We start from the raw sequence: 14,206 nt of genomic DNA, 5'->3' as shown, positions 1-14,206 counted from the left end.
AAACAAAACTTGAGATCATTCCAAATGTGGTTCTTGATACAAGTCATGCGCGTTGTTTTTTCTCGTTTGTCGTCTTTGTTACGGATATTCGTGGAAACGTCAGACGCGGAACAAAACAACCCTGCCGCTGCAAAATAGATGTGCTGCTGTGAAACAACCCCAAACGAACAGCTGTTCAACTGTCAAAATCAGCTGACGAACAGCTGGGCTCTGTGCCATGGCTCACTGTGGAGCCGAACATCGATTTTATTACAATAGTATTAAAATTTAATTTTATAAAAGAGAAGCCTCACACGACGGGAACCTTGCCCACGACATTTCGTTCCCACCTGTCTTCAGAGGGACTTCCACAGGATTCCACCAGGATTTCCACACTGGCAGTCAAAAATCTGCGTTCGTTTTGGAACAACATTGGTATATGTACTATGGAAATCGGTGCAAATTTTCTTGAAGAAGCCATTACAGGCACTTTCTAACACATAATTAAAGAGAAACTACTCAAACAGCGTTCCTAGGGTTCTATTATATTTATGCTTTTACTGTTTGGCCCATCCAAATCAAAATTGGCTTCCCCCACCAAAGGTCAAAATTATAACTTATTATTAAAGTGAATTGAACTTATTTTTTAGTGGTTTGAACTTTATTTTGGGTAGATGAGTTTAACCGTTTATGATTTTTTATCCAAAACATATTAGGGGTTGGGGGTTGGGCAAGAATATTCAGCTAGGCGAACATCACCGATAAAAACTCGCTGATATGATTCATCACTCCGCCCCATAGTGAGCCTTTTGGCATGTTTGCACCACAGTAAATACAATTAATGCCGCTGTAAATAATCAATTTTGTTATGTTCCGAATCAGTGACTATCGAAGGATTAAAAACATAAAAATGTGGAAAAGTATTCAACAAATTCGGTGGTTTTGCAGCAAAAGTAGTAATTCCTCATTTGTCACAACCCCCATTTTCTATGTAAATGCAGGTAAGTTGCCGTATACAATAACCAAATAGTTTACCCAATCAAACCGACAACTATTCATAAACAGCCCCCCACATTGGCCACCTCTACTCCGCGGTCATCGCCGATGCCATCCACCGGTTCAACATCCTGGTGAACCCCACCGCTCGAGCATCGGCCATTTTCAGCACCGGAACCGACGAGCATGGTACCAAAATCCAGCAAGCTGCCGCTAGTCATTCCGTTCCCGTTGGAACCTATTGCGGGCAAATTTCCGATCAGTATCGATCGCTGTTTCATAATTTTGGCATTGCCCACACACGGTACATTCGCACAACGGAAGAACAGCACGCCCAAGCCGTCCAAGCATTCTGGCAAGCACTGGAAAACGCCGGTAGCATCTACTCGGCCCAGTACTCCGGATGGTATTGCATCCCAGACGAGACGTTCTTGACGGATAGCCAGCTTAAAGAGAACGACCGAGGCATCAAGGTTTCGGCCGAATCGGGCCACCCGGTCGAATGGACGGAGGAGAAGAACTTCATGTTCCGTCTGGATAAGTACCAGGAAGACGTTCTCTACTGGATCAAAGGATGTGAAGATCGAATAGTGCCGGTTAAATTCCGGAAAATCTTACTCGACTTTCTCCAGGATAGACTTCCGGACATCTCAATTTCTCGGCCCAAAACACGAGTCTCGTGGGGAATCGATGTACCGTCGGATCCCACGCAAACCGTGTACGTTTGGTTGGATGCCCTGGTGAACTATCTAACGGTGAGTGGCTATCCACAGACTGACTTTGCGCGACGGTGGCCCCCAACGGTGCAAATTCTTGGAAAGGACATTCTCAAATTTCACGGAATTTACTGGCCAGCATTTTTGATTGCAGCTGGTTTGGAACCGCCCCGACAGCTGCTGGTGCATTCGCACTGGACTGTGGACGGCGAGAAAATGTCCAAAAGCAAAGGAAACGTCGTAGATCCCAATGAACGGGCATCTCTGTATTCGCATGAGGGAATCAGATATTTTTTGCTAAGAGAGGGTGTGGCCCACAGTGATGGAAGTGAGTACATATTGCAAAAACTACATATTTGCTATTATAGAGCTGTTTTATAACCAACCTTTGGAAGATTATAGCGATACCAAGATTTTGCGGATTATTAACGCAGAATTAGCGGATACATTCGGAAATCTTCTATCGCGTTGCTGTGGCCAGGTGCTCAACCCAGAGGCTGTTGTTCCTGTTATTCAAAAAGACGTGTTCGACGCTCTGAACACGTTAGATGTTACGAAAAAGATGCTTGAACTGCTGAATGGCTTGCCCGGTTAGTGTAAATGTAAAAACCTTTCTAAAGCTGTCTCATTCATGATATTTCCTTATTATATTTTAGACAAATGCTTGTCCCACTATCAGCAATACAACTTCTATTTAGTAGTGGACAGCGTCATACAAGTTCTACATGCCACGAATAACTTCTTCGAAATTACTGCTCCATGGAAGTTGAAAAGACCCGATGATAAACCACAACTGCAAGCCATTCTCGGTTTAACGATGGAGGTTCTTCGTCAGACAGGAATCATTCTGCAACCGATCGTACCAATCATGAGCGGAAAATTGTTGAACAAGTTGAACGTTGAACAAGATCGGCGATCATGGAGCGATCTAAAGTTGCGATTAGAAGAAGTGGAACGCCCTCTGGCCGATAGTGAAGCGGTTTTGTTTAGGAGAATTATTCCCCCGAAAGTTGAAACGGTTAAGGAGCCAAAGGCGAAAAAGTTGAAAAAGAAGAATTAAGGGTTATGAAATAAAGAGTTGAATATTGTTTGTTGAACGGGTTGTCATTCATTCACTCATGTATTCTTGGAACTTCTACAGGTACTTACTTACTTGATACTTGATACTTGATGGGCTACAGCTCTTATGCAACGTACACACCAGTCAAGCAGTTCGACGAACATTGACTCCACCCCCAAGCAAACGCTTCGGTTGCTGCTTTGTTTGAACGTGTGTGAAGTTGTTCGAAATACAATTTGACAGTTGGCGGCTCGGTTAGGAAAAATTAAAACGATTTGATTTTGGTTTGAGTTGTCGGGGGTGGAGTCAAGGTTCGCCGAACATGTTTGAGCATTTGTAGTGAAGTTGCACAAACCCCCATATATTTGTTGATGGTTGGTGCTCAAGTTGGCGCTTCGGTCGTTCGTGTGTGATATTGTTGGTCGAATAAATTGATTGTTCGTGTCGCTGTCGATAAAACTTGATGGATGTTTGAATAAACGAGAGGTGGAGTCAATGTTGGTCAAACTGCTTGACCGTGTGTACGTTCCATTAGATGAACCTACGCCGAATAGAAGTGCCCTCATCTCCTCTTCATCAGCAAAAAGCCATCGTGCACTCGGCCTTCCATGAAGCCTGCGGCCTCTTCCGGGTTCTCTAATAAATATTATCTTTGCTTGACGTTCTTCCGGCTTACGAACAACGAGTCCAGCCCACCGTAGTCTGCCGTTCTGCATAAGCTTAATAATATCCAGCCCTTCATACACCTGGTACAACTCGTTATTCATGCGATGCCGTCAGATACCGTTCTCCTGTTTACCGCCGAGTATTGTCCGCAGCACCTTACGCTCAAACACTCCGAAAGCTCTCCGATCAGCCTCCTTCAACGTCCATGTTTCATGGCCGTATAAAGCTACCGGAAGAATCAGAATAGTATACAGCGCGAATTTTGTCTTCGTTTGCAAACTAAGGCACTTAAGCTGGTTACGAAGTCCGTAATAAGCCCTATTCGCAGCTGCAATACGCCTTGTCACCTCGCGGGTAACATCATTATCGCTAATGGTACTTAGGGCCAACGTAAAAGATATCCATCCGGGGGCTGCTCGCCACAGCCTTGACCTGGGCCCGGGGATAAGACAAAAAAATAATGAATAATAAATAATAAAAAAAAAATCTTCTTATTGGCATTATATCCCCACACTAGGACAGAGACGCGTCGCAGCTTAGTGTTCATTAAGCACTTTCACAGTTATTAACTTTGAGGTATCTAAGGCAGGTTACCATTTTGCATTCGTATATCATAAGGCTAATATGAGGATACTTTTATGCCCAGGGAAGTCGAGGCAATTTCCAATCCGAAAATTGCCTAAACCGGCACCGGGAATCGAACCCAGCCACCCTCAGCACCACCCTTGCTTTGTAGCCGCGCGTCTCAACGCACGGCTAAGAAAGGACCAACAATCAATCCATATCCAATTCAAATTGAATTCAAATCCTACAAATATTCAACACTTTTCTATAATGAATCAACTTAAATTCCATCCAAATCCAATCCAAAACTAATCCAAATCCAAATCAATTCCAAATAAAATTCAACCCAATCCAAGTCTGCTTCGAATCCAGATCCAATTCAAATTCAATGTTAATCCAGACCAAATCAAAACTTAATGCAAATCCAATCCATATTGAATCAAAAGACAATCTGAATCCGAACCCAATCCAAATAAAATACAAACCCAATTCAAACCAATCTAAATTAAAGCCTAATCCAACCCGAAACCAAATCCAATCAAAATTTCTTTCCAAATACAATCCTAACTCCATCCAATCCAAATATTACCCAAATCATATCCAAACCGAATTCAATTTCAATACAAATCCTATCCAAATCGATTCCAAAACCAACAAAAAATAAATCCAAGCCAAATTAAATTCCATGCTAATTCAAACCAAATCCAATATAAATCCTATCGGAATTCAATCTAAACCCATGATTCCATGCCAAAATCAAATCAAATCTAATTCAATTCCATTTAAACTACAATCCAAATTCAATCCAATCCAATCTAATTTCAATACGAATCTTATCCAAACTCAAGCCAAAACCAATTAAAACGCAGTTCTAAGCAATCATAATTTAATAAAATCCAGTCCAAATCATACGTAACCCAATTTAAATCTAATCTAAGTTCAATTCAAATTCAATTCATATCAATCATTCCTAATCCAATTCAAATCTAAGGGAAGATCCATTAATTACGTAACATAAAAATTGTGGATTTCCAACCCCCCTCCTCCCTATATGTCACACTTTTTGTATGAATCATCTAAAAATTTGGAATGGATAGTCACACTTCGCAAACCCCAATAAGCGTTACGTAATTTGTGAACGCTCACTAATCCAACAAATATCCAAATCGAATCCAAATAAAATTCGAAACAAATTAAAACTAAACTTGAATTTAATTGAAATCTAGTTCAAAACCAATAAAATCAAATTAAAAATTGATTAAAACACAAATCCCAATTCAACTAAAACCCGAGCTAAAACCCAATGCAAACCCATTCCTTATTTGTTCCATATAATCCAAATCCAATCCATATGCAATCCAAATCTACTCAATCCGAATCCAATCAAAAACTAATCCATTCCAATCCCAATGAGGGACCAACTGTTGTCTGTGTCCCAAATCAAATCCAAATCCAACTAAAATCCGATCCTACACCAATCCAAATCGAATCCAAAATAAATCCGATCTAAATCCAATTCAAATGCTATCCAATCCAAAATACGATCCAAATTCAATTCGAACTCAATTCAAATCTTATCCAAATCCCATTTAAATTCAATTCCAATCTTATCTTATCAATCGGTATCTTATCTGAATCCATTTCCAAGGCTTATTCCAAATATATTCGATATCTAACAAAGTCATAATTTCATTTTTTTTTGTAAGACACATCTAAATAAAATGTGTGTTTTCCAACTCAAATCGTAGTATAATTCTAATTCGAAAAAAATCCTAGACAATACTCGATTTGAAATTCAACCCTATAACTCAATATCAAACTTTTGCTTTTGATATTGATAAACTTTTGACTTCCATCCTCTATCTATTTTTCGACTCTCCGTCTATCTCCACCGGAGAGTCATCTTCTTTTTGTCTTAGACCTCCGTCTACCTTAACCGGAGTCTTTTCTTTCTTTCGGCTCTCCGTCTACCTCCACCGGAGAGCCTACCAATCCTACCTTTTTTGCGCCATTGTCGTGACCGGTCCAACCACCGCTCCTAATAGTATAGTGATTGCCGCTACCTCCGAACGACAATCAAAGTAGAGAGCAGTTCTACCCGCTCTCAGACTTGATTGTCATCGGGAACTGCTTCCTCGGGCGGCATTTCGACCAGCAGGGGGCGATTCCACCCGCTTACCCGCTGCCTACTACTGCCACCGGGAATACGAACCTATTCCTATATATAGGTCCACCGCTGCTCAGACCTACTCCTGTAGGTCCTGGTCCAGGAATGGGCACTACGCTATGGTAGTCTCTGCTCTCTGCCCAGGTGCAGGTCTTACCGTTGATGCGCTTATACACATCGGCCAAAAATTCAAATTGTTTCTACAATTTAACTCATATCTATGGACATAAGAGACATGGTCCGGTAGTGATGGGTTTACACTCCATTCGTGCCATTCATACCTTTGTGGGGAATAAAGTGAGCCTGAAGAAAGCATTTCCGGTTACATTGATAAATAAAATAGTATTTAAATAAAATAAAATGATAAATTCAAATTAAAATTAAAAATTCAATTAAACAAAACAAAAAAAACTTATCAATGCACCTAACTATGATTGTGTCTTTCTCGCGCATCATAAAATGTAATGAGAAAAGGTCAAAATTGCGTTCGCATTAATTTGCAAAATCTATGCAATCAATCAAATCTAGATTTTCATGCATTCTTCGAAATTTTCTGATGTGCCCGTCAAATTTTACGACAATTCATTCATCATTTATTTAGTTAACATCTAAACAGATAACACTGAATCAACAATTTGACGCCACAATACACGGTTCGAGGCCGCATCTCTCCATCCTCGGATACGCCCCACGCTCGCCAAGTCGTTCTGTACCTGGTCTGCCCATCTCGCTCGCTGCGCTCCACGCCGTCTCGTACCTGCCGGATCGGAAGCGAACACCATCTTTGCAGGGTTGCTGTCCGGCATTCTTGCAACATGTCCTGCCCATCGTACCTTTCCGGCTTTAGCTACCTTCTGGATACTGGGTTCGCCGTAGAGTTGGGCGAGCTCATGGTTCATTCTTCGCCGCCACACACCGTCTTCTTGCTCACCGCCAAAGATGGTCCTAAGCACCCGTCTCTCGAATACTCCGAGTGCTTGCAAGTCCTCCTCGAGCATTGTCCATGTTTCATGTCCGTAGAGGACAACCGGTCTTATAAGCGTCTTGTACATGACACATTTGGTGCGGTGGCGAATCTTTTTCGACCGCAGTTTCTTCTGGAGCCCGTAGTAGGCCCGACTTCCACAGATAATGCGCCTTCGTATTTCACGACTAACGTTGTTGTCAGCCGTTAGCAAGGATCCGAGGTAGACGAATTCCTCGACCACCTCGAAGGTATCCCCACAGACAAACAGACGTAACACTGATAAAATTCCCATCGACCATGAGCTCAACGGTCGTTTTAAATTCAACTGTGTGCGAGTTTCACATCCAGGGGCGCGCGCATCGTATACCTTTGTATTTGACATCTCACACTAGCGCCTTCTGTTGACATTGACGTACTAAACTTTGTTTCATACAACATGCACGTTAGGTGGTGGTAAAATAACTGGGCGATGGATTTTGAAACAAATTGTTCTAGCTGTTACGTCTGTTTGTCTGTGGTATCCCCGTCTATCGTAACACTGCTTCCCAGGCGGGCCCTGTCGCGCTCGGTTCCGCCCACAAGCATGTACTTTGTCTTTGACGCATTCACCACCAGTCCAACTTTTGTTGCTTCACGTTTCAGGCGGGTGTACAGTTCTGCCACCTTTGCAAATGTTCGGCCGACAATGTCCATGTCATCCGCGAAGCAAATAAATGGACTGGATCTGTTGAAAATCGTACCCCGGCTGTTACACCCGGCTCTCCGCATGACACCTTCTAGCGCAATGTTGAACAACAGGCACGAAAGTCCATCACCTTGTCTTAGTCCCCGGCGCGATTCGAACGAACTGGAGTGTTCGCCCGAAATCTTCACACAGTTTTGCACACCATCCACCGTTGCTTTGATCAGTCTGGTAAGCTTCCCTGGGAAGCTGTTCTCGTCCATAATTTTCCATAGCTCTACGCGGTCTATACTGTCGTATGCCGCCTTGAAATCAACGAACAGATGGTGCGTTGGGACCTGGTATTCACGGCATTTTTGAAGGATTTGCCGTACAGTAAAGATCTGGTCCGTTGTCGAGCGGGCGTCAACGAAACCGGCTTGATAACTTCCCACGAACTCGTTCACTAATGGTGACAGACGACGGAAGATGATCTGGGATATCACTTTGTAGGCGGCATTAAGGATGGTGATCGCTCGAAAGTTCTCACACTCCAGTTTGTCGCCTTTCTTGTAGATGGGGCATATAACCCCTTCCTTCCACTCCTCCGGTAGCTGTTCGGTTTCCCAGATTCTGACTATCAGTTTGTGCAGGCACGTGGCCAGCTTTTCCGGGCCCATCTTGATGAGCTCAGCTCCGATACCATCCTTACCAGCTGCTTTATTGGTCTTTAGCTGTTGAATGGCATCCTTAACTTCCCTCAAGCTGGGGGATGGTTGGCTTCCATCGTCCGCTGAACTGACGAAGTCATCTCCTCCGCTGCCTTGACTTTCACTGCCTGTACTCTCAGCGCCATTCAAATGTTCCTCGTAGTGCTGCTTCCACCTTTCGATCACCACACGTTCGTCCGTCAAGATGCTCCCATCCTTATCCCGGCACATTTCGGCTCGCGGCACGAAGCCTTTGCGGGATGCGTTGCGCTTTTGATAGAACTTGCGTGTATTTTGAGAACGGCACAGCTGTTCCATCTCCTCGCACTCCGCTTCTTCCAGGCGGCGTTTCTTCTCCTGAAAAAGGCGGGTCTGCTGTCTCCGCTTCCGTCTATAACGTTCCACGTTCTTCCGGGTACCTTGCTGCAGCGCGACCGCCCGCGCTGCGTCCTTCTCCTCCAGAATCTGTCTGCACTCTTCGTCGAACCAATCGTTCCGTCGACTTCGACCCATATACCCGACGTTGTTCTCCGCTGCGTCGTTAATGGCTGCTTTGACTGTATTCCAGCAGTCCTCAAGAGGGGCCCCATCGAGCTCACCCTCTTCCGGCAACGCTGCCTCGAGATTCTGCGCGTATGCAGTGGCGACATCAGGTTGCTTCAGTCACTCTAGGTCGTACCGCGGCGGTCGTCGGTACCGAACATTGTTGATGACGGATAGTTTTGGGCGCAGTTTAACCATCACCAGATAGTGGTCAGAGTCGATGTTAGCGCCACGATATGTCCTGACGTCGATAATGTCGGAGATGTGCCGTCCATCAATCAGAACGTGGTCGATTTGTGATTCTGTCTGCAGTGGTGATCTCCAGGTGTTCCGATACGGGAGGCTGTGTTGGAAGTAGGTGCTGCGAATGGCCATATTCTTGGAGGCGGCGAAATCAATTAGTCGTAGGCCGTTTTCGTTCGTCAGCCGGTGAGCGCTGAACTTTCCAATAGTCGGTCTAAACTCCTCCTCTTGGCCAACCTGAGCGTTCAAATCTCCTATGATGATTTTGACGTCGTGGCTTGGGCAGCTGTCGTACTCACGTTCCAGCTGCGCGTAGAATGCGTCCTTATCATCATCAGTGCTTCCGGAGTGTGGGCTATGGACGTTGATTATGCTGAATTTGAAGAACCGGCCTTTGATCCTCAACCTGCACATTCTCTCGTTAATCGGCCACCACCCGATCACGCGCCTTTGCATATCGCCCATCACTATGAAAGCTGTTCCCAGCTCGTGTGTGTTGCCGCAGCTCTGGTAGATGGTATGATTACCTCTAAACGTTCGCACCATTGATCCCTTCCAACAAACCTCTTGCAGCGCTACGATGCCGAATCCACGGTCCTTGAGCACATCGGCGAGTATGCGTGTGCTCCCGATGAAGTTGAGAGATTTGCAGTTCCACGAACCGAGTTTACAATGGCTAGTCCCTTTTCGTCGCAGTGGTCTTCGCCGATGGTTCCGGTCCGTATTCTCTTGTTGATTGTTCGTTGCTTAAGATTTTTTAAAGGCTGGCTTGCAGGGCCTGACACCAAACCCCCTATATTTCCGGAGGACCATTCCTCCTTATTTCCGGTGGACCATGGTGCACAGTTTCACTTAGAGTCCCTCGCTGGCACTCGGACGATGATCAGCCGGGCTAACATGGAGAACAGACGCTGTTGTGAGCCGATCCTGACATGGAGAACAGACGCTCAATAAGATTTGCACCTCCGGAGAGGAGCAAACCCCCCTTCCCTGTCAGCATACGACCATAGTTCCCACCGGGGTTGGTTACCCGATCTTCCCTAAGGTTGCTCGTATCCCGGCCAGCACCGCGGGGATGTAGGGATAGGAGTTGCTGGGTAAGAGGCTAAGGACCGCGAGGTGGGGTCTATTTTATTCCTTCAGGTACGCGAAGTACCAATGGTACGCTTTACCCAGCATTTGCCGTGCCAAATTTTACGACAAATAAGCCGTAATAAAAATTGGTAGTAGCGGATTGACTACACAGAAATGTCAGAATTCAAGAAATATCTCCGAGAATTTTTTGAATTCTCTGAATTCCTGCGAGAAATCCGCTGGAGTTCCGCCGGGACTACAGGGAATACTTCCAGGAATTGCTCCGGAAATTCTCCAGGAATTCCTCCAGCTATTCCTCCGGAAAATTTCTCCAAGCATTCCCTCGGGAATTCCTTCGGGAGTTCCTCCGAGAATCCCTTCGGGACATCCTTCGGTAATTACTCCAGGACATTCTTCGGGAATTCCTCAGGGAAATCCATCGGGACTTCCTTCGTGATTTTTTTAGGGAATTCCTCCGGGAAATCCTTCGGTGCTCACTTTTTGGCGAATTGCCAGCAATATGCACTGAGCTTTTAAAGCTTGCTTACATCACATGTTAAAGAATTTGTGGTATGCGAATATTTATAATAAGTGCCTTGTACTTCTTTTTTTTTAGCTTTTTCAGTACATTTAAGGACATAGTTGGAAGAGTACCAAGATGGCAGTCAATATGGCACCGGACCTTCCACGGGTCAACCCCACACCTCCCGCACTCCTCTCCCACCAACATTCGAATGCATCGAACAGCATCGAACAAAAGTTTAATATTCAGATTACTAACCTGTTCACAGTATATGTATGCACTTCCCTTGATAATTAACATGTTTCTTCAAAAAGTCCTATGCATTTCGGCTCGAAATATAGCCTAAACCAGCAGTTTCGTGCCAATTTAACTGCCGTCCGCGATTTTTTTGGTTTATCACTGCACTTCACATCTTCTCAAAGGGCATTGAAAAAATCATTTTTTCACACACTTCCCGCACATGAGCACCCCGAAATGTTGATGGAATGGAAATGAAACATCACTTTATGAAATCAGTCACTTGTTTGACGCGAAAACTTAATATAAACTGCTATTTTTGTTCGAAAAAAACGACTAAAAACTGATCCCGGAGCGAATGTAAACACCGGTACCGATAGCAGCAAACTAATAAACAGGGTGGCTCAAAACTGATTTAGCTCCGCCGCGCTCAGTCGATTATGTTTCATATTTTGGGTGTCGTTCGCTGGTTTCGGTTGGTTTGAATAGGGGCTTAGCGTGCTCGAGTCGTTTTAGGTTTATATGGCAGTTGATATGGCGAGGTTTAATTTTACATTATTCTGATTGTGGCACTCCGTGATTGGGCGCTGGTGAGGGGAAGACCATATGACTGGATGAAATTCAAGAGCTTTAACTCCTTAGACAATGCATATTGAATGGACGTTCCAATAGTTGGGAGTCGATTTTAATCGAGGTTGCAAATATTTAGCATGATAATAAAGCCCCAAATACAATGTCGGCGGAACAGAAACGGAAACGGCAAATTTGACAGTTAGCCCATATATTTTCCGTCTAATTTGCCGTTTCCGTTCCGCTGACATTGTGTTTGTGTAATTCAACAAAATAGCAAGATTTTTTCTGTGATACATATCTATCTCACCAGGAGCAGATACTTCATACAAAAAGTGTGACATGGGGGTGAGCGGAGTATAAAATGCTATTTCAACGGATCTTTCCTAAGGTGCGTTCAGTGAAGTTTCTGGAATGTTGCTTTCAGCTATGTGGGTTCTCTTTTCGTCAGCGTTTGGAGGGGAGAAGCTGTAGCCAGTGTAATGAATGGTTTAGTTTCCCATAATAGTTTTCATACAAACTTAAATCGTTCAAACTTGTTCTCAATCAGTTTTTGTTCAAATCGGCTTTTGGAGGACACTCGGAGCATGGGACAGAATCAAGTGAGCGTGGTGGAGCTGGGTCGTTTTTTGAACCACCCTACTAATATTCTTTGTTTTTTCATAAATACGACACCAATACTACTACAGTATATGACAGTTTGTATTGTACCAATACTTTCAAAGCTTTGTTTTGATACTCAACCCACCTTCACCTTAAATACTTGTTCGACTTTAATTTATTTTATTTTAACCTAATCGCTATCATCACAGTCACTTTTTATGAAACTGGCGATTTCGTCGATTCAAGATACAGTTGGGCTATCTTTAGATGGGCTACGATTTAGTTGGGCGCCCGTTAGTTGGGCTGTAGCCCACTTAAAACGAAGGTGGACGTCAAATTATGACATCAACGGCAATTTTTTTTTCGCAGTTGGCAGCTCTGAATTTCTATTGTATTCGCTGATTTGACAGATGAAATCTCAGCCCAACTAACGAAAGTCTTTCACTAGATGGGCTACGAGTTTAGCCCAACGAGCGAAAGTTGACTGTAGCTGGACGTAACTTCATCGTTCTTGACTGGGCTGTCAAACCCTTTCGTGTATCCTTAGATCTATTTGGAATAGCGCGGTTATGCAAACAAGAACAGACGATGTGGTGTATTGGGAAAGGATTAGCAAGTTTGAATTTAGAAGTAGATATTCTCGCGATTGCTCGATGTTAGTGGACTGGGAAGGAGGGTATCAAAATAAAGAAGAAAGCATTGGCGCGAACAACTTCATTACCATAGTTCAGTAGACCCTCTAAACTGCCCAAGTCCCCTTTTTTCTTCTGATTATTCCCGCTGTTGAACTTAATCTGTAGATTGAAAAAAAACACCTTAATAAAGAAAAAAAAATTCTGATTATTCGGAGCTATTGAATTTTTATAGAACCTTTCACATTTGCTACGAGTTTCATAGATTGTCGAGACTTTAGAGATTCATCATGGAATGCGGGACGATTTCCGGTACGCCAGCAAATGAGGGACTAGTAGGATGAATCCAGGACGGTCCCGCGTAATCCGGGACGTCTAGTTACACTACGGTAGAAGTTATTACTACCTCGACTTCGCGGAGACGTGAACCCCACGCCCTTTGGTTATCTCTAGCATAAGGCGTATTGTCATGTTTATTACGCGATTTACGCCGTGGAATGCGTTCGATTGTGAATGGTATAGCGTAGATAACCACTGCTGGACCGCGAATCTATTCATAAGATCGCCAAACTCCCGTGATGTGAACGTGGTGGCAATGCCCGTGAAAGCGATGGCTGGCACCGAATTGCGGTTGAACCATAAATTTACCAGTTTCGGTACTTTGAGGAGATCTTTGGAAACGCGTTGAACCTATTTGCTAAACAAGTCAATCATCACAAGGATGTATTGTTTGCCACTTGTTGAGCGGGGTAGGGGACCTTTATAGTTTATAGTTCTGGGTCAAAGATGATAGGCATCCCGCATATCCAACAAAATATTCAAAACACCTACAAAAACGTTCAAAAAGGGTTTTCAACCAGTTTATATTAGTTGCCGTTATAATAATCATAAATATTTACAACTGACCTAATTTACTAAACTGAATGAAGTATGCTTTACCCTTTCTCGTACAACAAAGTTGTACCGAAAAGCCACAGTAAAGCTATCATTTGGTAAAGCTGTGGTAAAGCTATCATTTTAATCAGAAAACGAACTTTGTCTGAGCAAATGTCTGTTCGTCCACGTGTAAGTGTATGCACTGAGGCCAAGAAAAACATAAGACAAGTTTTATTCGGCAGGGGACAATACCTAGTTGACTGGTCCAGCTTAGTATGAGGAGAAAAAAATGTTGTCGAATTCCACGGGGCAGCCCCCAGGATTGTGTTTTGGTGAGAAAATCAATCTCTCAAAATTTCAGCTCAATCGCTTGTTGCATAAGCTGGCGCATTTGACTTATAGATCGTACGGGGATTTCA

At 43.8% G+C, this 14,206-nt stretch overlaps 1 protein-coding gene across 1 annotated transcript; it reads left to right on the top strand.

The window, feature by feature from the left end:
* The first annotated feature begins 809 nt into the window (after positions 1-809).
* Positions 810-2,788, top strand: LOC134208296 (methionine--tRNA ligase, mitochondrial). Its single transcript, XM_062684314.1, has 4 exons — positions 810-980; positions 1,045-2,019; positions 2,087-2,281; positions 2,348-2,788. The coding sequence occupies exons 1-4, from the start codon at positions 848-850 to the stop codon at positions 2,749-2,751; spliced, it is 1,707 nt and encodes a 568-aa protein (XP_062540298.1). The 5' UTR covers positions 810-847; the 3' UTR covers positions 2,752-2,788.
* The last annotated feature ends 11,418 nt before the right edge of the window (positions 2,789-14,206 follow it).

This window comes from Armigeres subalbatus, chromosome 1 (assembly GCF_024139115.2).
Source record: "Armigeres subalbatus isolate Guangzhou_Male chromosome 1, GZ_Asu_2, whole genome shotgun sequence".
NCBI classification, from domain to species: domain Eukaryota; kingdom Metazoa; phylum Arthropoda; class Insecta; order Diptera; family Culicidae; genus Armigeres; species Armigeres subalbatus.
Note: the sequence above shows the minus strand (reverse complement) of the source record. Positions and strands in the feature narration are given on the sequence as shown.

Bases quoted from the DNA above. Each gene is read 5' to 3' on its own strand.
- LOC134208296 (XM_062684314.1), top strand. From the start codon at position 848: ATGTTCCGAATCAGTGACTATCGAAGGATTAAAAACATAAAAATGTGG. The intron at 981-1,044 runs GTAAGTTGCCGT...ATTCATAAACAG, and splicing joins CATTTTCTATGTAAATGCAG to CCCCCCACATTGGCCACCTC. The intron at 2,020-2,086 runs GTGAGTACATAT...AACCTTTGGAAG, and splicing joins TGTGGCCCACAGTGATGGAA to ATTATAGCGATACCAAGATT.